This window comes from Rhinolophus ferrumequinum, unplaced genomic scaffold (assembly GCF_004115265.2).
Source record: "Rhinolophus ferrumequinum isolate MPI-CBG mRhiFer1 unplaced genomic scaffold, mRhiFer1_v1.p scaffold_109_arrow_ctg1, whole genome shotgun sequence".
Lineage (NCBI taxonomy): Eukaryota > Metazoa > Chordata > Mammalia > Chiroptera > Rhinolophidae > Rhinolophus > Rhinolophus ferrumequinum.
In genome coordinates, this window is record NW_022680364.1 from 730,191 (window position 1) to 753,393 (window position 23,203).

General features: G+C 50.1%; 1 protein-coding gene across 3 annotated transcripts in view; it reads right to left on the reverse strand.

The window, feature by feature from the left end:
- DIP2C (disco interacting protein 2 homolog C) overlaps positions 1-23,203 on the reverse strand; it is a 339,643-nt gene that overhangs the window by 157,704 nt on the left and 158,736 nt on the right. The window contains exons 2-3 of one of the 3 annotated variants that reach the window (XM_033102147.1): positions 4,541-4,612; positions 2,825-2,992 (exon numbers count right to left, since the gene is read on the reverse strand). In XM_033102147.1, the coding sequence (XP_032958038.1) occupies positions 2,825-2,992; positions 4,541-4,612 (240 nt within the window). The remainder of the gene's footprint in view (positions 1-2,824; positions 2,993-4,540; positions 4,613-23,203) is intronic. The other 2 variants (XM_033102148.1, XM_033102149.1) reach the window with 2 other exon arrangements.

Below are 23,203 nucleotides of genomic sequence, written 5' to 3' on the forward strand. Positions count from 1 at the left end.
ACTCTCATTGCTCCTCATGGACAAGAGCCACATGGGAAGCCATTCTGACAGTCCATGATGACGCCTGACGACCCCCATGGCCAACTCTGCCAAAACCCCAGGGACCTCACGTAGAACAGCCAGGCTGTGGGCCCCAGAACCACTGACATCTGGGGGAGGAACCTGAGCTTTAAAGGGCACGGCGAGGTGCAGGGGGGGCAGGACGCTCCCGTGGGAGTCCAGGAGCTGAAGCAAGGCCAGGCCCCCTGTGTGAGCCTCCAACAGGAGCAGACGTGCGCACAGAAAGTCACCCTGACCAGGGGCCTTCCTCGGAGGCCAGCCCCGTGGACCCCGCAGCCGATTCCCAGGGGACAGAAGAACAGAGACAGACTTGTCCTCCGGTGACCCGAGACACAGCCCTGAGAGCCTCACAACCAGCGGCCATGGCAAACCCTCGTAACTGAGCCCAAGCTGTGGCTATGCAAGAGAAACCAAGCGGCTCGAGGGAGGCTGGGTCTGCACAACCGCCAAGGAGCATGCTGGCCGGTGGTACAGAAGCCACATCTGCACGCACGCTGGGAGGAACACGCGTGACGTCCGCAAAGGTTCACACCTGGGGGAACACTGGGGTTACCCTGATTCTCGTCACGGCCTGTCCTGAGAGCAGCGAACACGCGCTGGAAAACATTCACACGATGCTGATGTTCCTGAAGAGGGTGCATTTGAATTTCTTTTTACAAGTTTTGTCAGATTTAGAGATTAATGAAAGATGATTTTGAAGGACGCATGACACAGCCAAAAGCGGCAAGGGGATAAGTACTGAGTAAATGTTCCTAAATACATTTTCTCCTTGACCATGATTTCCAGTACACTCTTTGTGATCCTTTCCTTCATTAAATATGTAATTTTCACTTTTCTTTGTACCTTCTGGGACATTTTTGCTCACGTAGATTTAGGTAAGAATTCAACACTGCACTGACTGAACACAGTGTATCTTTCAGGGGAAACCAAGTCACACCTCATATTCTGTGACAGTCACTCACTTCTGAGAAGGGACGAAAACCAGGAAACGTGCCCCAAGCATCTTCTCGGGGACCTGCGACTCAAGCCATTGGTTTCTGCTGATCGCACCAAGCTACTCTAACTCACAACAGTGTGTCCCAAACAACATCTGAGAAATATTTCTAGAATGCTTTCTGGAGAAGTCTTAGAACTTTCTGATAAATAAAAATAATGTAAAAACAAAAAGGTTCATCAAAACACAAACCCCTGATAAGAAAGTGTGAGGCAGGATAGGAGTGGCTGAAAAAGAACAAAAGGTGTTTTGCACAAACACCCTCTACCAAAAGAATTACTTCTGAGCCCAAGCTGGTCAAGAAGGAATTCTCGGTCTAGAAGCGAATGTTTGCCTCACCGCTTCGCAGAGACCAGCTTTCGTAAGAGGAGCCGGTCTCGCTGCAACGCCCCAGAAATACAGGTTAGCAGTAACAGTGCGCAACTCGCTGCCCTGCCTTCCCAGTGGGAAGGGATGGCTCACGGGGGCCACAGAGCAGCGCCCCCAAGCAGGCCCCTCGTCCTCACTTCACCAGGTGCGTGGGGCTTCTGTAACCGTGGAAAGGGCCTCACAGCTAACGCCCAACTCTGCCACCCACTCACCAACCCTCTGTTCTTCCTGTAAGGACACTCACTGTACCCGTCAGCACGTGACCTAGGGGACCAACAGAAGCCACAAGGGGCAGCCAGGCTGGGCACCTCTTTGAAATCCTGAGGCCCAGCTGTAACATTGTAGCTTACCTATAATTTGTGGATGACACTCAAAACAGTGCCCTTCAGGGGGTGGCTGGATTCCCACATAGGCCAGTGAGTTGCGCCCTCCACAACTGACTCGAAGACAACGAGCTGCCGCTGAGCTGCCGGAGGGCAGCCGGCTGGCTCAGTAAGTTAGAGCGTGAGCTCTCAACAAGGTTGCCGGTTCAATTCCCACAAGGGATGGTGGGCTGTGCTCCCCTCTCTAACCCCCCGCAACTAAGACTGAAAACGGCAACTAGACTTGGAGCTGAGCTGTACCCTCCACAACTAGACTGAAGGACAACAACTTGGAGCTGATGGGCCCTGGAGAAAACACACTGTTCTCCAATATTCCCCATTAAAATTTATTAAAAAACAAAAACAAACAAAAAAAACAGTGCCCTTCATTTGAGGTAAAACCCTGAAGATAAGACTAAAACTTACAAATACTAATTTTCTTATTCTACTAAGGTGCACTAAACTCACCTTTGGGGGCTTTTCCTATTCAAAGCATTATCCATTCACATAATTGTGACCTCTGAAGAGGGTCCCTGCCTCTGAGAATACCTCTGCGAGTAACTGGTTTGTTTTTCTCTCAAACCATCACTGCTCTCTGGGGACAGGCCTTCAATGGGCGCAGCTCTCAGCCCCCGACTTCTGAGGTCAGGACCTGCTAGTTCCAACTTCGCCACACTCTGTGATTACAACACAAAAGTCAGTAGAAGACCAATCATTTCAGAGAGAATTTTAGAACTTGCCATGCATTCTCCTTTCTGTAGTGTTTTGGATGTGGTGCCCCAACTGCGAAAACAGAATTGTGAAAATGGTGTATTCTATTCTAATATTAACAGAAAACACTCAGAACTGGCCCTGAGCCAGCGAGACGGGGTGGCTCTGGGGTCTGAGGCAGCTCTGTGACTGCTCATCGGGAGAGTGGGGCTCTGACACAGGACGCTGAGGGCCTCCAGAGCTAAGCCCTGCAGTCCTGTCTGGAAGGATGGCTGGCCATTTCCAACGGGTCCCTGCCGCAGAGTCTTTCTCAGGAAAGTGCGCTCACCGAAACGAAAGTAAAACAGAGGCCGGTTTCCCACGGTGCTGGCCACACGCTCCCTGCCGGTGGCTTCTCGGATGTCACACACCGCGATGTGGCTGCAGTGTGGCGGTCTCCTCGGGGCACCTTCACTGTGCGGCAGTCTACACCGGGCCACGGCAGCTCCATTCGCTGCTGTAACAAGTTGAAAAAAAACTAATTAATTCAAACTTTAGTTTTTTTTAAATTTGTTACAGCGCTGAGCAGGGCTGCCGACCCCATGCAGAACAGCACAAAGGACACCAAAGGGACCACACGACACAGGGGCCGCCCTGAGCACCCAGCCAACACGGCCAAGCCCACTTTGGAACCGCGGCCCAGCCTTGTTCTGGGCACTGCTTCTGTTTCACTCTTGTTTGGAAAGGCAGAGAGGTGGAAATCCAACACTGTCAAGAGCCTCCGGTCAGCCCGCCAGCCTTCCTCCAAGGCATGGAGGGGCAGCCTGCCAAAAGGGATTCACAGGGAAGGGCCGTGAGGACCACGCTCCCCACGCAGCCCTGCCAGAGGATGAGAGGAAAAGGGGAGACCAGCGCCCACTTCTGCCCACTTGCTCCTAAAGCCTTTCACATGTGGGTGCCAGCCCACCAAAACACTGATTTATTTTTAATTTACCCAATTACAACAGAGCTTCTTCCTTTTGTAAACCAGACAACAGGAAGTTAGCTTATAGTACCGGTCCGTCTTTAGATTAACTCTCTTAAGAATCAAGGAAAAACAAAGCACACACACAATGTCAAAACAAAATGATAAACACAGCAGATATGCAACACACAAATCAAGTTTCCTGGGATGGGAGCCTCTGGAAGTGCTCCCTCCCAGCCAGCAGAGCACTGTTAGACACATCACAGCCTGTGGAGCAGGAGGGCAGAACTGGGGGTCTGTGTGCTCTGTGCATCTGCAGACTTAAACCTTCTCTAGCAGAAGCATCTGAGCAGCTTTAGAAATTGTTTCAGCAGGGAAAACGATGTTCAGGCAGCCCCTTCAACAGTTACGTTGCTATGCTTCCTCCTCAAGTATAGCATTACCTGTGTTCATCATAAACCACCCCCAAAGCCTAGCAATATTCAAGGCAACCCTCAAACCGAGCTGAGCTGTGAGAACTCCAGCCTGGCATCGTTCTCTGCTTCTGGAAATGCATGGAACCTGGCTCCAATGTAAAAAGACCAAAAACCTGGACATGTGAAAACGCTGGAGGGAAACAGACTCTGCTTTTGGGGAGAATCCACTGCGTTTTACAGTCACATTTCAAAGTACAACCAAGCTTTACGATTTCATAACCAAGGCAGGATATTGTATCATTGTCTAGATTTGCCCTAACCCTGAACGACACCAACAAAAACCTTGGATTAATTTAAACCATAAGCAATAAACAGCAATAATTTTAACTCACTATAGCAAAAGTCATGTTTAAATCATAAATGCTGTCATATTTTTTATAGCATTTTAAGTAATCAACTCCATTAGTGCCCTCCGTAGGATAATACCTATTAAATCTATCAGGCGCACTTGTAGAAAATCCTATGTGCCTGGTATATCCAGGAGTACGTGTGGCCAGTGCCAAGTCAGGAGCAGGGTCTTTACTGGACCAGGGACCAATGAAGGACTTGTGACGAAATGTTCTCTTGCACGTTGCGGGTAACACTTAAAATCAGATAATTCATGCTGTCAGCAAGGTTTACATACTTGGAGGCTGGGGCAAGTAGGCTCCAATTAATTTCGACCTCTTCTTTTCATATCCTTTCTGTGTGATGTCACCTGTAAGACAAGGAAAGGAGGGTTCAGAAGCGTCCTCACAGGCAGAGCCGATCACTGCACGGTGTCTGAGGAGACATACAGTTACCACTTAGAAAGAAAGCACTTTACATTGTTCATCGTGACCTCTTCTCCTGCCTACACAAACACACATCATCGTTTATGCTGCATGAAGACACTTTTCTAAGTACATGTTTGTCCCCAGCCCTCTTCAGACGTTTCAGCTCTGACGGGCTCCAGAATTCGGCTTTCACATCAATCTTATTCACATCTGCCGGGGCAGAAGTCCCCATCCGCATGGCTCTTGAAAACTCAACCAACCACAGGTCACGCGGGCGCCCACGCTGGTGACAGCTGCCCAAACCAGTACTGATTGGCACCTTTTTCCATTAGCGAGGTTTTCCTAACCAGGCATGTTGGTCCAAGGACTTTAAACTGCTAGTGACTTAGACCAAATTAAACACTAAATAAAACAAACCTAATTTTAACGGGACGCATAGAAACCCAAAACGTGAGAAAGGTGCTTATCGATAAAACACAAGGTAGGTGTAGCAGAAGACAGAACCCCCGCTACCCCCGCTGACGTTCGTCCTCAGTGCTGAGTCCCAGGACAAAATCATCTCTGACACACGACAGCCCCTGCCAATCACGAGCGCTAATGCACACGATAAACCGATTTTGCCCCTGAAGTTCTAGAACCTGCTATTTTTTCCTAATATTCTGACCAAACATCAGTCCCAGAACAGCTCAAACTTAAGTTTGAATAAAAATACAGCAAACAAATAAAACGTTGTAAGCGACACACCGACTGGCAAACGTGCTTTTCCCAGGGGTGTACGCTGAGCATGATCAGCCCATGAAGCACGCTCGGCGTCTGAAGCCTGACACGGACTCACGGCCCACTGTAGAGTCCTGCCCACCCCACGAAACACACCACTCGTTTTGAAACACAGCGCCCTAAGCCATAGAAATGCATGAGTGCATCCTGCTGGCGGCTGGCGAGCACTTCTGATGCCAAACGGCCAACGTGAAGCACACAGCCCCCCAGGTCGGCCGTGCGACCCGAGCATCCATGTGTGAGTGCACGCTCTGGAACAGCTCTGTGACTGCTCAGGACAAGGGAGCAAATGCATGGGGACGCTGGCTGGGAGGTGACTCTCACGCCTTACCCCCGACTTCTCTCCACACGGGCACTCATCCTGTCTCTTCGCAACAAAGAGGGGTGCAGCAGCCTGTCATCCATCCCCTCAGCGTCCCCATCGCCCTGGGGAGTGACAAAACTACTGCGGCAGCTAGTTCCCATGGTAACTGTACTCCCGCTAACGCCACTCTGGGTCATGCTCAGGCTGCTGCAGATTCAAAGCCGGTCTGTCCCCAGAGCCGAGGGCCCGGAACAGGAGCACGTGAGCGAGGCACGTGGTGGTGGGGCGTCATCAGCACACACGTGGGCCCAGAGGCTCCCTGCGCACTGGGGCACACCTGTTTACCTGTACCCGCCCCCCGCCAGTCCCCCCGGGCGCTCCATGCTGCTTCCCTCACAGGGGTTTCCACAGTTTCACCACCAACTCTCAGCCCTGGCAAACCAGACCCATTTCAGTCTGTTTACACCCAAAACTCAGCTCAAGTTTTAAAAATCTCTCAAATGAACACTAAGTATTGTGGGGGTGAGAGGAGGTCCCTTAAATCTCAGTATCACCCAACTCACAGGAACTTTGAACTCTGAATTCTGCCTTTGGAAAACTCCAACTGCTAAAACCTTCGGTGTAAGGGAAAATAAGACCTTTCCCCACAAAACCAAGGCCCCCTGAGGGCCCTGTGCTACGCATCCTGAACAATCACTCCTAATCCTTGCTACGGATTTTATAGGTAAGACACTGAGGCACAAATAGCACTTAGGCTTTTCACTCAGCGCCCCAGATCTAAAAAGAAAACAAAGCCTCTCCACGTGCAGAACATCCCCATTGAAAGCACACCCAGAACCACTCCAGCCGATACCGCCGGGCCCGTTCCACCCACCCAGGATGCCCTCCTCTCGGGACCACCTCACACACACTGCCTGCTGTTCTCCCCAGACACAGCCCAGCTCAGCGACACCGAGTGTCTGGGCTCCTGGTGGTGGCCTCCCCGTGAGGCCCCGCTCGCTGCCTACGTACACATGGCTTATCCTCAAAACTAGGTCACGACAACTTCATGGGTCAGTGTCCTCCAAGCCGAGTCCCGGCCCTGCTGTTTCACAAGAAGGACTGCATGTCGATGGGTCTAAGTCACACAGGCAAGCAGTAGACACGAGTGTCACAGAGTGACTTCAGTCAGTAAATGAGTGGACAGAGCTGCAGTCGTAATCAGAGCAAAAACAGGTGACAGTTCACTGCTTAGTGACCATGAGGGAAAGCGTAAAGGTGACAGTTGATGACGCGTCTGCTCTCCACGTGTGTAAGACAACAGCTCGACTTGTACCCAACCCAGACGGGTCCTGTGACGAGGGACCAGGTTTGCTCAGGAGCCCTGCGTATCAGGGCTAAGAATGCCTCGGCCAGACCATCTTTCCCATGGAGAAAGTCGGGTGTTTTTATCTCTGGAACCGCGTCAGACCTGGTGGACAGCGGTCCCCCACACAAATCTCACAGGAGCCGACAAAAGCAAACGATGTGTTCTGCCCTTTATTCTGAGGTACCCATGAGGTGCTCGTGCTAATACAATAAAAACAGATAAGCTACAGTAGATGATAAGCAAATAACATGGATGACTGATTGATGGAATAGGTGACTGACAGATGACAGCTGCAGACAGCTGCAGGTAAATGATGACAGATACACACACAGCCGGAATACCTCCTGGGCTGTCGCAGGCTGACCTGAAGTCAGGGCCATGGCATCACCATGGCAACATGGTGCCTCTCCTCCACTTGTGTCACTTCCAGCTGAAGGAGCGACTGGCTATACCTGCTCCCTCCTGCTCACCTGGGTCTGTCACAAGCACAGTCCCGCAGGTAAAACTTTGTAAATTCAAGGCAGGAAGGCAACAAGCAGGCCCACTGCTGCAGTCCCATCGCTAAGCACAGTTTTATTTAACCTGTCACCGCCCGCTCCCAGGACTACCCCATGTGCACAGCAGGTTAACGAGCCTTCGCTCAACCCGGTAGCTACAAGGTGACCATGACGAGATGCGCCGCCCACCTCCGTGGCTGTGTCCCCACAGTTCTGCTCCTTGAAAGATCTAAGATTCCAAGACGCGAAGCACAGTGTCCCCACTCAAGTGTTTTCCACATAAGATTTCACAGAGCTTGAATGCTCCAGTTGCTCATTCACTCCCTTTTCATTTCAGAAATAAGAGCGTATAACATAAAACACAAAAGTGGTTGGCAACCTCAGGGAGTGGAAAATAAGTGATCTTCTGAAACACTTCCCACTTATGAAAAATGTGATAAAAATGTGATTTGTGTTACCTTCAAAGAAGTTACATAAAACTTTAAGGAGAATCAAGTTGCCGTTCTGTTACAAAGAAACGCCAGTTACAGACCCGTCATAGATTTAAAATGAAAATGCAATGAGTAGATGGTGGAAACACACTGAGATGGCAGAGATCACCCCTCTTCCCCTCCCTCAAAGGAATTCTTTTTCCTACTTAAACTGTAGCCAGAGTTTCAGAGTGAAGTGTGAGGCTCAGAAACAAGAAGGGACAACAGTGAAGGTGACACTGCATTGCAGCCTCGTTCTGGGAAACAGGCCAGGACGGTTTGTGCGGCCACCAGCCAGAGCCTGTCCGTGGTCTCAGGGGGAGAGTGTGCCCCATGGCAACATGCGAGCCGCGGCCACGTCACGACAGCTCCGAGTAAACGGGCTCCATTCTGGTGTCAGGAGGTCATTATTTAATGCTGGAACCAGTGCTTCATGTAACAAGGCAGCCATTGCCATGTTTGGAGTTTTGTGGCTGGCAGGAACCTTCCTGGCGCTTCTCTCCTATGCCAATGCTTTCCAAGGCTGACAGGCCTCTCACCCCACTGCAGGAGGCACAGTTGTCAGCCCTGTGATGTCCAGGCAAGTAGCCACCTGTCCTGGGGACTGGGAGCAGGCAGACAGGGACCCTGCCTCACCCGAGCACAGGTGACTGACTTCGCAGGTCTCACTTTTCTCTTGATAAAGTACTGGTAACACAGCCATCATCTTCTACTGCAACTAGAAAGATCACACACATAGAGCGATGTGTCTCAGGACGCACTCATGCTGGCCTGTTTATTACAAGTTCAAACGTGTGACGGACACTAAGGGAAGCCCGGGGCAGTTCCTGTCCTTGAGTGGCATAGGACGGCATGTGAGTGGCCTCGCTTGTGCGCCAGCAAGCCGTGGACAGTAAGAAGCCAGAGGGGACTCTGCGGTGGCCCCTCCGGGGAGGCGAGGCCAAGAAGGGCTCCAGAAGAGTCGCAGATCCAGAGGGAATCATCGTCTGCGCCTCCTGCATCCTGTCAGCCTCACTGTCACGCCAGCAGCTCCCCACCCCCAAGCCCCCAAGGCACCCAGCCCGGGGCTGACAGGTGCGAAGCCGCCCCGAGGAAGGCTGCCCAGCAGACCCCCGCCCGGCCCGCTTGTGACAACGTGACGTCACTACAGTCATGCTTCCTTCTGTGCTGCGGAAGTCACCGCACCTTAGTTTGTCATGTTTCCAATGGGAAAGTTAGAAACTTAAGTCCCATAGGATGTTTTCAAGAAGGAAAACAGGATAAACGTAAAAGTGGCACGAGGATCATAAAGTCACCAAGGCTTATCCTGAACTCAGTATGAAGGGGAACAATTCTCAGAACTACAGGTGGTGGTTTATGTCAATGACCAGAAAGTTCCTTTCAGCATTTACTTAATAGCACAACCAGGAAGAAAAACATGTATTTTCAATATGCCACGCGTCACAGTCATAGCTCTAGACCAGGGGTGTCAAAACTGCTGCCCGCGGGCCAACTGTGGTCTGCAATCCATTGTTAATTGGCCCGCAGCAAATTCCAAAAATATATTTAGTTTACTTAAATAAACCAGGTGAGGCAATACGTACTTCACCTCGAGTGAGTGGCCCGGCTGTTTGTGTATTTTACCGCATACGGCCCTTGGTAACAAACGCTGAAAAAAGTTTGGACACCCCTGCTCTAGACAGTACGGTCCTGGATGTTTCAACTTTTCATTGTTTTTGTTAAAAACTCATCATACATCCCCAGTGGCTTTCTCTTTGGAGTGTCCAGAGCTGCAGCTGTCAGAGGGCTTAGCAGGAATGGCCCTGAGGCCCCAGCTGCCCTGAGGAATTCAAACACGAGAGTCCCAATCGAGCTTTTTAAAATTTCAAAATGCTGGCGAGAGTGCTGTGTAGTAACAGTCTGGTGAGTTTGAGGCTGAATCCGTTGTCCCTTCCCAGGGTCCCAACACGATCAGGACCAGCGGCGGGGCCCTCGTGCTTCCACGCACACCCACCTTCAGTGGCTATCACATCCTCAGGCTGGCGCACGCAGCCATCTCCCTGACAAGCTCAGCCGCTGTTCTTTGAGGCCAGAATATGAAGCAAACGCAGGAAACAAACCTGCAGGAATTGTCATCTCGATCACTAACTTGACATTTGGATGAACCACATAAAACTACCATGAGCTTTCAAAACAAAGTAGAAAATGTTTTCAACTGAACAAAAATGATGCAGTAAAGCTTTATATCTGAAAATAAAAGTCTCAAGTCCATAATCTAAGCTTCTACTTTAAAAAATAGAGAAAGAAAAGTAAAATAAACCCAAAGCAAATGAAAGGGAAGAAATAATAAAGAGCAGAAATCAAGGGAATTGAAAACAGAAAAAAAGGCAAAAATCATTCAAACCAAAACCCTACACAGAAAATCCCATGGGAAACACAAAATTACCTGCTAGCTCTAATAACTGACTCTAGCAAGGTTACAACACACAAAGTCAAAACAAATCACATTAACATATTCCAGCAATGAATATTTGGGACTAAAATTAAAAAAAAAAAAACATCATTTAAAGTAGGTACATAGAAAAAAAACAAAAGAAACACTTTGGCATAAATCTAACGAAACACACAAACATGTCCAGGACCCTAAAAACTACAAAACACTGACAGAAGAAATCAGAGAAGATCCATATACATTAAGAGACATGTGCATACGTGTAACAAAAACAACATAACAAAGATGTCAAGTCTCTGGAAATTATAGATTTAACACAATTCCGATTAAAATGCTAGCAGGATTTTTTATAGCGATAGACAAGCTAATTCTAAAAGTTAAATGGAAAGTCAAAGGAACTAGAATAGCAAAAGAAATGTGATATTTGAGAATAAGGTGGGAGGAATCACCTGCCTGTTTTTAAGATTTACCACAAAGTGACGACAGTCAAAGCAGTGAAGGTGGAGAAGAACGGGGCCCAGAAACAACGCCACAAATGTGCACAGTGTGTGAAATAGAGGAAAGACAGTCCTCCCGACATAGGAATTGGTCACAACCAGAAAACCTCAACATAAAACTTTTAGAAGAAAACAAAACACAGGGTAAAATCCTCATGAGTTTGGGTTAGATAAAGAAGTCATAGACATGATTACTGAAAACGTGAACCATTAAAAAAAATAACAATAAAGTGGTCTTGATCAAAATTTAAAAACTGTTCTGTAAAAAGGCACTCTTAAAAAACTAAGCTAGTGCCTGGGAAAAAGTATTTTCAAACCACATACATGACAAAGTACAACCTTCCAATTAAAAAACTGGCACAGACTTGAACAGACACTTCAACAAAGTGGATAAACAGCTTGCAAATAAGCACAATAAAATTCACAGGCCTGGACACCAAAAAGAGAGTCAATGTCACTAGATGCTAATTTTAAAAACAAAATGAAACTACTGTTAGGGAGAAACAGAAGTGGCATCGTGGGCCACCAGGCACAGCAGGCAGGGACCACGGGAGGGTCCCTTGCCGCCTTCACACAGGGCCAGTGTCCCCACCAGTGCCTGTAGGGACGATGGTTTACACCAGGGTGAGAGAGAAAAGACTACCTCTGTGCAATGCAGGATCATTTCTCCAGTTCCTACCCAACAGTCAAACTGAAAACGGGGCTACATTTGGATGGACCTCTACACAAGAAACCAGGTTGCATTTTAACACTTTCTACCCTGCGAAGAGTCTGTCTGCTCTTCCCGCTCCGGTTTTCATAGTCATGTCACCTGGGAACTGCAGCCCGTCACAGGCTTGCAGCCAGAACCCGTTCTGGGGACTGTCCCTATCCTCCCAGTCACTGCCGAGTTCCAGCCCAAGGAAATGGCAGTCCGCATCGCGGCTGCTTCACCCAAGAACTGGTTTAACTATGTGGACGAGACACAGTACCTAGGAAGCCCTGGCCTCGACCCCAACGCCTGCCCGGGCAGCAGAGAGCATCACCCATCGTGCTCAGGCCACGAGCACAGATCCGCTCCGAAGCTCCGTGCGAAGTCAGGGCCGCACACGAGCAGCCACGGGGCAGGGGCTGAGGTCAGGGGGCTCGGTGCTCCTACCCCCGAGGGGACGGTCCTGAGGTCCCCAGACAGAGCAGCTGCTCCGGGTCGAGCCACCTCGAGGTCCTGGCTGCCACCTCCATCACCCGTATCCCGTTACAATGGAGGTGGTGACGGATGAATAAGAAGAGGAAAACACCCTGAAAACTGTGACTTAAGTTAGGAGCCATGGAGTGAGTTTTTCCTGGTGTTTTGTGTTCTCTCACTTTGCAACTAAACAACTTACTGTTTCTTCTTTTAAAAGACAGCTTATAGTTATCCGAGTAACAGAACATGGCGGCTAATTCTGTTATCTTCATCTTATAAGAAACAAATCAAAATTACTAGGTATCACACCTTGCACTAGCGTTGCCCCTTTTTGTGCATGGCAAACCCTCGCTGTCCCATACAGAACTTGCTCCAAATTAAACTCAACAGGAGAGGAGATACGTTTCAATTCCTGTTCTTAACACAAGGACTCACTTTTATACAGTGAGGCCTCAGTCAACGTCCTCGGTCGGTTCCGGAAACTCACGTTAAGTGAAACAACACAAGGAAGCCCAGTTTCCCCCAGGCTAACTGACATGAACACAAGTCCCCACGACGCTTTGTCACAGAACCATCAGCAAACGTCTCGAACACTTCTACTGGTAAACACTGAAGTAAACGTCAGCTGCCCGTACATTGAAGGGAGAGGAATAAAAACAAGTGAGATCGTCATTTCCCACCTGCTCCTCCCAGTACAAGGTCAAGGGTGCCGGAGCCTTTATCGGGGCTCAGGGTGCAGATGGGACCCACCCTGGGCAGGAAGGGACGCCCGTCCACCGCAGGGCCGCTCACACCCACACCTACTAGACGGGGTCAATGCAGACGCCTGTTCACCTCACGCGCACGTCTATGGGACATGGGAGGACCCCGGGGTCCTCAGAGAAAACCCACACAGACACTCCATACAGTGGCCCCAGACGGGAAGCAATTCTTATCGTGAAACCAGGTTGACTGACACGACGTCATTCAGGGGCGTGTGATGTATTTCTTTCTGAGCTCATGTGAACGATTGGTGTTTTCTTTCATTTGTTCATTTGTTCGTTTGTTCACCAGACATTTCACAGGCCCTGCAGGGAGCGTGGTCCGTCTTGGGTTCTGGTGGGTCAAGCACATGTGCTACTCCTGGCGTAGGACAGACTCGTGCTGAACAGGGGATGGCCATGTGGTCAGGGGTGCTGAGGGGCGACACCAGCCACAAACCTTTGCAGGAAATGACTAACGGTGGCTGCCTTGTACATGAGAGCTTCGGATACCCTGTCAGTTTCTTCACAACACCTGAAGAGTGTGGAGCCAGACACAGGAGCCCTGGGCATCCTGGAGACGCTGCTGAGGGGACAGGCTGAGCCTCTGGAGGTGGCTCTGTCCCATGCGGGTGACAGGGCCTGTTTCTCAGCCCCTGCCCTCCAGGACCCCTCACCCCAGCCCCCACTTCTCTGCAGCAGCCCCGGTGAGAAGGCGTCACCCCCATCCCTGCTGGGCACTGTGACAGCAGTACGTGTGGACAGACACTTTGTCACATGACACGGACCCCACGAGGACCTCTGCCTGTCCTCTGCCCGCTTCATATGAAGCGTGAGTCAACTTTAATATAACAAATACTGACAGGATATGTCCTGCCCAAGGAAAAGCAGGAGCTGGGAAGCCCACAGAGGTCAGAGGTGGTGCCTGTTACAGGGATTGTGTCCACGCGAGAACTTGGCAGCACAGGTGTGGTGGGCATTCCCACAGCTCCCCACGGACACTTCAGTGCCCTGCCCACACTCGTCACCGTGGGAAGTACCTGGAAGCCAACTCACGCGCCCCCCTCACTGGGACACTGTTGCAGGGAGCGCCATGGACGCACCCGCCAGTACCCCAGCCTCCCTTACCCACCACGCACGCAGGCTTTCGGCACCAAGCTAACAACCAACAGCGCGTAAGATTTACAAAAAGCAGACATGCTCAGGAAGTCACAGAGAAGCGGTTCTTTTGCCATGTCTGGGGCACAGTGGACTCTTAAGAAGTTTGCTATTAAAATTAATGGAAGTTTAAAATCCGTGAGGCAGGGTACTGTGTGTCTATGCACGTCTCTCTGTTGACGTGTGTGTGTGTCTGTCTGTCTGTCTGTCTGTGTACCTATGCGTCTGTGCATGCTTGTATGCACGCGCGGATGTGCAAGTGTCTGTGCACGTCTGTGTGTTTGCATGTGTCTGTGCATGTGTGTCTAGGCATGTCTGTGTGTGTACATGTCTGTGCATGCAGTGAAATTAAAAACCTTTTTAAAAAGTGATTATCTTTGGATCATGTATATTTATCAACCTTTTGGCATCTTACAGGAGAAGACACTAATAAAATACAGTAACCATTTTTAAATCCTCTAATGAAATATCGGTTACAAACTTAGTCCCGTGGGAAAGCCAGGCTGAGTGACACTTCCGCAATCTGGCTGCAATGCCCAGGAGCCAGGAACTCCATGAGAAAAGGGGAGAAAGCAGTGAATATTTTAATTCACACTTTTAAAGTACTAAAATACCTCATTAACCCTGACCATAATGATTATCATGCAAACCACAGGCGACGGGAGAGAACGGCGCTGGCCCTGCGTGCGCCCCACAGAAAAGTAAGAAGGGAAAAGCATGGCATTCACTTAACTCACGGCCACACCTCCTGGCAGGGTGTGTGCGCACATGCACGCACACAGCTGCTCTGAGAACGCTCGAATGTCGCGCGTATGTAAGGACCAGGGCAGGCTGGCTGGGACCGCTGTGCCACAACACACAGGGCAGAAGACAGGAAAGTGAGCCAGCTCCCCAGGGACACCCCCGTTACGATGGGCAGGAGTAACAGGGCCACCGGCCACGTCAGTGGAAGGAGGGTTCAGCTTGTCTTGTTCACCCTGAGTGACACATACACAACCCCAGAGGACCCACCAATGCTGACGAAACACATCATCTCATCAGTCCAACCAGAGTGGCTATTTCATGCCCTTCAGTACAAGTTACCTCCATCCACAGGCTCCCTAACTCCAATGTCACTGGACGTGTCCAGAGGGTGTGACACACAGACTCCTTCCCACTTAAGGACACTCAGCGATCAGTGTCTCCACCTGCTGGCACTCCACCGTCATAAGAATGTCAGGACGGCCAGCACAGTCCCAAGCGTCCTTCCCGTCTTTGTCCACTAAAGCTCCACAACCTACTTGGGGGACAGTTTCTGCCAACATCTGTCCACCAAGCCCCTGGGAGCCGAGCCAGATCGCCGGGGGCCACGCCACCCACTATCCAGGGCCCTCCCACCGCAGCTTCTTCCAGCTGCTCGCTCGAAGGCGTCTGCCTCCCCTTAGTTGCAGGGCCCCAGGACTCTAACCCTCTGGGCGCTTCTGCTGCTCAGTCACTAGCATTTTCTTTCCTGATGATGTGCCTTCCAGGCCCGAGGCCCCGAGGCCCTGCTCCCGGCAGCCATCGATGGCCGTGTAACACCAGCTCTCACGCACGGCGCATCCAGTCCACCAGACCTGGTCCTCAGGAGTCTCAGTGTCGGAACGGCAGGCAGCCGCTCACCGAGAGTTTCCTCCGGTTGTGGAGGTGGAAGAGGGAAGCCACGGGCCTGCAGAGACATTTCTGTAGCTAAGCAACCCCAGTGGAGTGGTGGCAAAAAGCTAACCGGACTTTTTAACGTCTTCTTTCTCTACAGACACAATGCAATTTAATTTTTTCGCGTCCACATTTTCAACAGTTCCCAGTGAGCATATACTAATTTGCATATACATATGCAAATACTAATTTCCAAAAAAAAACCAGTTGTTCCATCCTTTTATCATTTATCACTATCACCATTAAGAATTATCCCCAAAGATACAAGATTATCTCGTTCTCACATTTACAAATTGATAGTCACGCAGTTAAATATCATCTAATGGAAAAGAAGGTTTCATTTCAGGTTTCTGATCTGAAAAAAAAAAAAGAATTGATTTCTGGCAACGAGATAAACATTAATTATGTAACTATGAAAAATGCCTCAGGAAAAGTTAATGAATAATGTAATCCAATTAGTTCTTTAAAGTGTTATAAACACAGCTGTTTTGACAGTAATTTGTCCATAATTAAAATGATCACAAAACCTTAAAAATTTTTGATACTGAAAGAATAACCATAAATGGATAAAAAGTGCTGAACAGAAGAGTTAACACTTGGGGTAATTCTTGGCTGATAATGTTTAATACACGCACAATTGTTACTTATTCTGCTGAAGTGTCCTTCTCTGCTCCAACCCTGATTTCCATCCGTCGGCTGATGTCTGCTACGCAAAGGCAGCCTCAGAAGGTGGGGAGGGCGAAGAATAAGGCTCAACAAGCCAGGGCGCCCTCCCAGCGTGCACGCGGCACTGCTGTCCTCTGGCTCCCGGACGACGGGGTTCAGTCGCCTGGCCGCACAGCGGCCAACAGTCACCACCAACACAGGACACGCCGGGGCTGACACCCAGACACACAGGACTGATTAACGGGCCCCATGCAGAGTTCAGCCATGAAAGCTATGACACGGGGGCCACGGGTGCTCAAAACTGGATGATCTGATTCAGGGGCCAGGGTGCCTGTAAGGTGACAGCTTCCACTTCTGAGTGCAAAGGAAACTGGGCGGTTTTCCACCCTCAGTGGACTGAGGTCTGAGCCCCTGGCCATCTGGGGACCCCTGTAACAGGGGCGGCATGAAGGCCAGGCCCTGATTGTCATGGTGGCTTCCTGGGACCCCTGGTCACTTCAGCAGGAGTACAGGAAATGTCCCCAGTTCTGTAATCTGACCCCTTTCCTGGAATCATTGAGGGCGTCCTTTATTCTGCCCAGTTTGGTGACAACACAGCAGGTAGAGGAATTGTTTAACGTCAGACTATCTGTGAGTGAAAGTGACAGGCAGAACTCCGTGGCTGTCCCTTGTCCCTATTAAAATCAGTGGCATATCCCCAGGTTGACAGCCAGTCACGCTTTGGCTTCAAGTGCATTTCTCCAAGGACGCAGACGTGGGGTGGCGGGCAGAGTGTCACCGTCACCGCACGCCGTGGAAGGGAAAAGGACGTGTTGTTGAGTGACACAGGCAGGACACGCTGGACACTGCACATCCCATGTGCGTCACACTGCCAGATCCAGCACCACCCTCAGCTTCCTGCTTGACCACTAACAAACACCAGCAGCTCACAGGCGGACTGACCCCAGGTCTGAGTGAGCTCGAGCTCCAGTGACAAGAGGGACAGGACCAGGCAGAGGGCCGTCTCCAACCAGGACAGGAAGAAACAGGAAGTGTGCCCACTGGAACATGGGAACCTGATACCGGAAAGGCCCCCAAGCGGGGACACCGTGGGTCATGCATGCAGTGCAGGGGCAGTGTCCTCAACGTGCCCTACACAGACATGGAGCCACGCTCACTCCCACGTTGCAGGGTGTGGGGTGGGGTGCTGACACGGGGCCTCCTCAGGGCACCAACGAGCCTTGTGTCACAAGGCGGGGACCTGGGTCACCTGAACTGTTCACCAGTCCTGCGTCCAAACCAGTACAGACCCCGCTCTGCCGGGTTCCTGGCCCGAGGCTCTCGTCAACTGGACAGAGAGCAGTCCAGCCGGTCCAGAGACGCCGTTAGAAACAACTCACTCCAACCATACGCTTCTCTCCCCTGGGGACTTCCAAATGCAGAATCAGGAGTGGGGGGCCCTCCGCCCTCCCACAGGCGCACGGCTCTCTAGGCCATGGCTTGGTGCCGAGTCCCCCGTCCTGCTCCCTCCTCCCCAGCACCTTGTCCACGGACACGTCCCCACCTTGCTGCCACTCTCCCTGGGGCACCGCGTGCCTGCTGTATCGTCAACTGGAATCTCACCAACCCAGGCAGATGTCTGCCACAAGACAAAAATCCCACTACCTCACCTGTGACACGTCCCACTTCAGAGACGCCAAACGAGAGGACAAAAGGAGACGGCTGGGAGGCCTGGCATCTCTGAACCTTTTCTCCGTGCTCGCACCACATCGACCCACGCCCCTTCTCGCGGCCCTCGCCCGTCCACACTCCTGTCACACCAGGTCTGCGCTCGTGAGCACAGTTACCTGCTCACAGCACACGCCCGGGAAAGGGTGTTCAGTGCAAGTCTTGTCGGTGACATGACAAAAATGATTCGTTAAAAGTGACAAAAGCGACACAGCGACATGTGACACCTGAAGGGTCCTGAGTGCCCCTCGCACTGCCCATCAGAGCTGGAGCAGAGTCAGCACTGCAAGCAGGTTTGTCACTAGCAGGAGGGCACCCTCTTTGGGACTGACAGCTCACAAACATGCCCCATGACATGGAACTCATCCCAAGGCACCCCTGCTTGTGTGGATATAAAAGGTCCCGTACCGATGGCCAGCATCCATCTCACCGAGGCTTCTGGAGAGCCAGCCAGCATGTCCTGGACACGCGGGGGACATCGTGCTACTTCCACGTCCCACACAAAATCCATGCTTCAGACAACATGGAAACATGCCTGACCCTCCCCGACCACAGTCTGGGGGTGGGGCAGGGGGCTTCACACTCCAAGGGAAACACCAGGGTCCCCCTTCCTCTCTGACGGGGGGCAGACACGCCAGCTCCCAAACTAGGTCACCTTGTAACTCTGATCCATAACGAATTGGCCTAAATTCCCTGTTCTCCCCACACACAGTGAAGCATCTGGCTCCCTCCAAGCAAGCAGCGGTTCTATTAGAGAACAAAAGAAGGTTCGCTTTAGAGCAGCCCACTCAAAGGTCGTCTAAAGCTATTTCGTTATTTCTCCCATATTGATGGTCATTTTCCTGGTAAACCCACAAGGAGCTGTATGCCCGGGTTCTGTACACTCAGCTGGTGGGGACTTTTCAAGCTGCTTCCTCGTCTGCTTTCCCAGTGACAGGCAGATCCCACCACTGTCCCTCACAGCCAAAGTCTTCTGACCCAGCCCCTGCAGTGGTCACTTGCCTGTTCACCCAGACCCATGCTGACCAGCACTGCACATTGTTGTGGCCGCAGACCCAGCCTTCCCACAGCCTCCTGGGTCCTGGCCGGACACAGGACAGCATTCCAGGGCCGCTGCTGTGTGGAGACCACAGCAGCACGACGGCCAGGACACTGCAGTGAGAGCCAGGCCTGCACGGTGGCACTGAGCCGCTACACCCGAAACTGGACCACTTTGAACTTGGCCATCTCGTGACTCAGGCATCCAACCATCCATTTGCCCTGCCAGTGCCTCCTGAGTATGCCTGCCACAGGCGCCAGCCGTGCCAACGAACAAAGGAGGCGTGACCGCCCCACCCAGGGACCCATCCTGGTGGGATCACAGATGCCCGAGCGCTCTGGGTGCCCACAAATCACAGTCAGAAGCCTGCTGTTTACACAGGATGGTGGCAGGCCTCTCAGGTGCCCAACACGTCATCGTCATTGCAAAGCCGGTCTCAGTCAGGTAACTGCTGGACACACGGCAGCAAGGCCACATCCACTCACAGACTTTACTCGACTAATATTACAGGCTTTGCTCTTCTAAATAGGCTATTTCAGAGAAGTTTTAGGTTCACAGCAAAATTAAGGGGAAGGGACAGAGAAGTCCCATAACTTCCTGACTCCCTATGCACAGTCCTCTATTATCAACGTACCCACCAGCTGGTACATTTGTTACAATGGATGAACCTACACTGACAAGTCACCATCACCCAGAGTCCACAGCTGACACTAGGGCCACTCTTGGTGGTGTCCATTCTGTGGGTGTGGACAAGTGTGTAATGACACGTACCCACCATTCTAGTGTCACACAGAGCAGTCTCTCTGCCCTGAACGTCCTCTTTGCTCTGTCTATTCATCTCCCCTCGATCCCTGGCAATCTCTGATCTTTTCCTATCCCCACAGTTGTGCCTTTTGCAGAGTGTCATCGAGCTGGAATTACACAGTATGCAGCCTTTTCAGATTGGCTTCTGTCACTCAGTCATATGCATTGAAGGTTCCCCCTGTCTTTTCATGGCTTGATGGCTCATTTCTATCTAGTGCTGAGTAATATCCCCCTGTCTGGATGGACACAGTTTATTTATCCATCGCCTGCTGAAGGGCAGCTTGGTTGCTTTGACAGTGTGGCGATTATGAATAGAGCTGCTGTAACACCCGTGTGCCGGCTTCAGTGTGGACACGAGTTTTCAGCTCCTTGGGTTAACACTAAGGGACACACTGATGGATCGTAAAGAAAGAGGCCGTTTTGTCTTATAAAGAATGCAATCCGTCTCCCGCAGTGGCCGCACCGCGTCCCCCACAGTGACAGCTTCCTGCGAGGCCGTGTCCTCCAGCACTTGGTGTCATCCGTGTACTGGATTGTGGCCATTCTAACAGGTGCGCGGTGGTGTCTCGGGGTCGTGCTGTTTTCCCTTGCGTTCCCCCGTGACTTAGGATGTACAGGCTCTTTTCACAGGCTTAGTCGCCATCTGTGTCTCTTCTTTGGTGAGGGGTCTGTTCAGGCATTTTGCCCATTTTTTAATTGGGTGGTTCGTTTTCTTGTTGCTGAGTTTTAAGAGTTCTTTGTATGTTTTGGATAACAGTCCTTTATCAGATGTATCTTCTGCAAATATTTTCTCATCTGTGGCCTGTCTTCTGTTCTCCAGAAGCGGTGTGCGGTGTGGTTTTAAATCTCCAGATGAAATGCGGCTTTTCAGCTCATCACAGTGTGCGCCCACCGCTCCCCCATTCACTCCTTTTGCGGCTCACCACGCTTTCCTTGACCCCAAAGGCATTTCAGTTTTCCGCTGCATCTCAGGTCTATACCCACTTTCTAAGGAAGGCAACTTAAAGGCGGAAAGGAGCTGACCAGACAGGAGGAGGGCATGGGGGCTGCTGGTGGCACACAGTGGGATGGCCAGGCTTTTCAGATGCCCCTCCAGTCCCCCCAGGACAGTGCCCTGGGCCTGAGCCAGGCGGTGGGACATTTACCGGAGAGCCCCAGCAACCCAACCCTCCCACTGGGCAATCACATTTCACTATCAAAGGCCTTTCTTTAACAAAGAAACAGAAGGGTGACCCTTGAATGAGAAAACAGCAACTGCTCTGAATGACTTGTTCTGGCCATTGTTTGTACCAAACCAAAGGGAACGCTACGAGCACCTAAACTTCCCAGCCCGGGGTCTCCCAGGATCTCAAAGAAGGTCCCTGACCATGAATCCCCGTGGGTCAGCTGCGAGACAGGCGGCCTGAGACTTCCCAGGCAGAGGTCAGGCTCCTGGTGCTCACACCAACCTATGGCATCCTGGACACGCCCCTGCAGTGTGTGTGCCCCCCCCAACCCCCCACCCCCGCCCCAGGCCTTAACTTCCATGTTAAGACTCCTGAAGGAGCAGCCTGGACTCCGGGGAGGCTGGACCGCAGACACCCGGGGCCCATCTGGGGCTATTCTGAGCAACCTGCTGCTTCCAGAAGCTCTGTTTCCAAAAATGAGCTTCCAAAAACGGGAATGTGCTTTGTGGAGCCAGGAGAGTGGGGCATGCAGACATCCACACTCACATTTGAAAAGTCAAATATGGGAAGACAGGAAAAATCTTTCAATCACCCTCACGACCACAAAGTAAAATCACTGTAACTTAGACATATATCTGACACAAGTACGGGAAATTATTTACAGAACACAGAACAGAAAATAAACAAGCTTCCAGATCTGACAGTCACACTGACCTCATGACAGTGGGTCTCTGAAGCAGATTTCTACAACATGCCAACTAGATGTAGAGATTAAAATATTTAAGTCCTAGCAATGAAAATAAAGTGCTCTGAAGTATGGGCATTTTAGTTTGAAAACTAAGGATGCATTACTTCTTCCCTAAGTTTCCCTTTTAACCTATGACATTTACTCAGAAATTCTAAAACTTGCCAACTTGACATGCAACATTAACTGTCTCTATCTGCAGATGACATGATATTATGTAGAGAAAATCCTAATTACCCTACCAAAAAAATTGTTAGAATAAACAAATTCAGTAAAGTTCAGTAAAGTCAATACAGAAAAATTAGCTGCATTTCTATATACTAATAAGAAACTATATAAAGAAAAGAAACTATCAGAGAAATTAAGAAAACAATCCTTTTTACACTTGTATGAAAAGAATAAAATACCTAGAAATAAATTTAACCAACGACATAAAAGACTTATACATTGAAAACTGCTAAGACACTGATGAAAGAAACTGAAGACACAAAGAAATGGAAAGCTATTCCATGCTCATGGATTGCAAGAACTGTATTGTTAAAATGTCCATACTACCTAAAGCAATTTATAGATTCAATGCAACCCCGAGCAAAATAGCATTTTCAAAAATATATGTATGGTCCCACAAGGCACTGAATAACCAAAGCAACGGTGAGAAAGGAGAACTGGAGGCATCACACTCCCTGCCTTCGGACTATACTAAAGGCTACAGTAATCCAAACAGGTTGGTATCAGCACAAAACAGACACACAGATCAATGGAACAGAATGGAGCCTAGAAATTAACTCATGCTTATATGGCTATTCATTTATGACAAGGGAGCCAAAAATGCACAGTGGGGAAAGGACAGTCTCTTCAATGAACGATGATGAGAAAATTGAACAAACGCATGCAAAAGAAAGAAGACCGGTATCATGTACTATACACAAATATCAACCCCAAATGGATTAAAGACTTGAAGATAAAACCTGAAACCATAAAACTTATGAAGACAACATTGGCAGTAAGTTCCTTGACATCTATCTTGACAATAAATTTTTGGATTTGATACCAAAAGCACAAGTAACAAAAGCAAAAATAAACAAGTGGGACTGAATTAAACTAAAAAGCTGCACAGCAAAGGAAACTATCAACAAAACGAAAACACAACCTACAAAATGGGAGAAGATATTTGCAAATCCTATATCTAAAAAGGGGTTAATTATCCAAAATATATAAAGAACTCATATGGCTCAATACCAAAACAAAACAAACAAGCCAATTACAAAATGGGCAGAGGACCTGAACAGACAGACATTTCTCCAAAGAGCCGACACACACCTGACACGATGCTCAACATCACTAG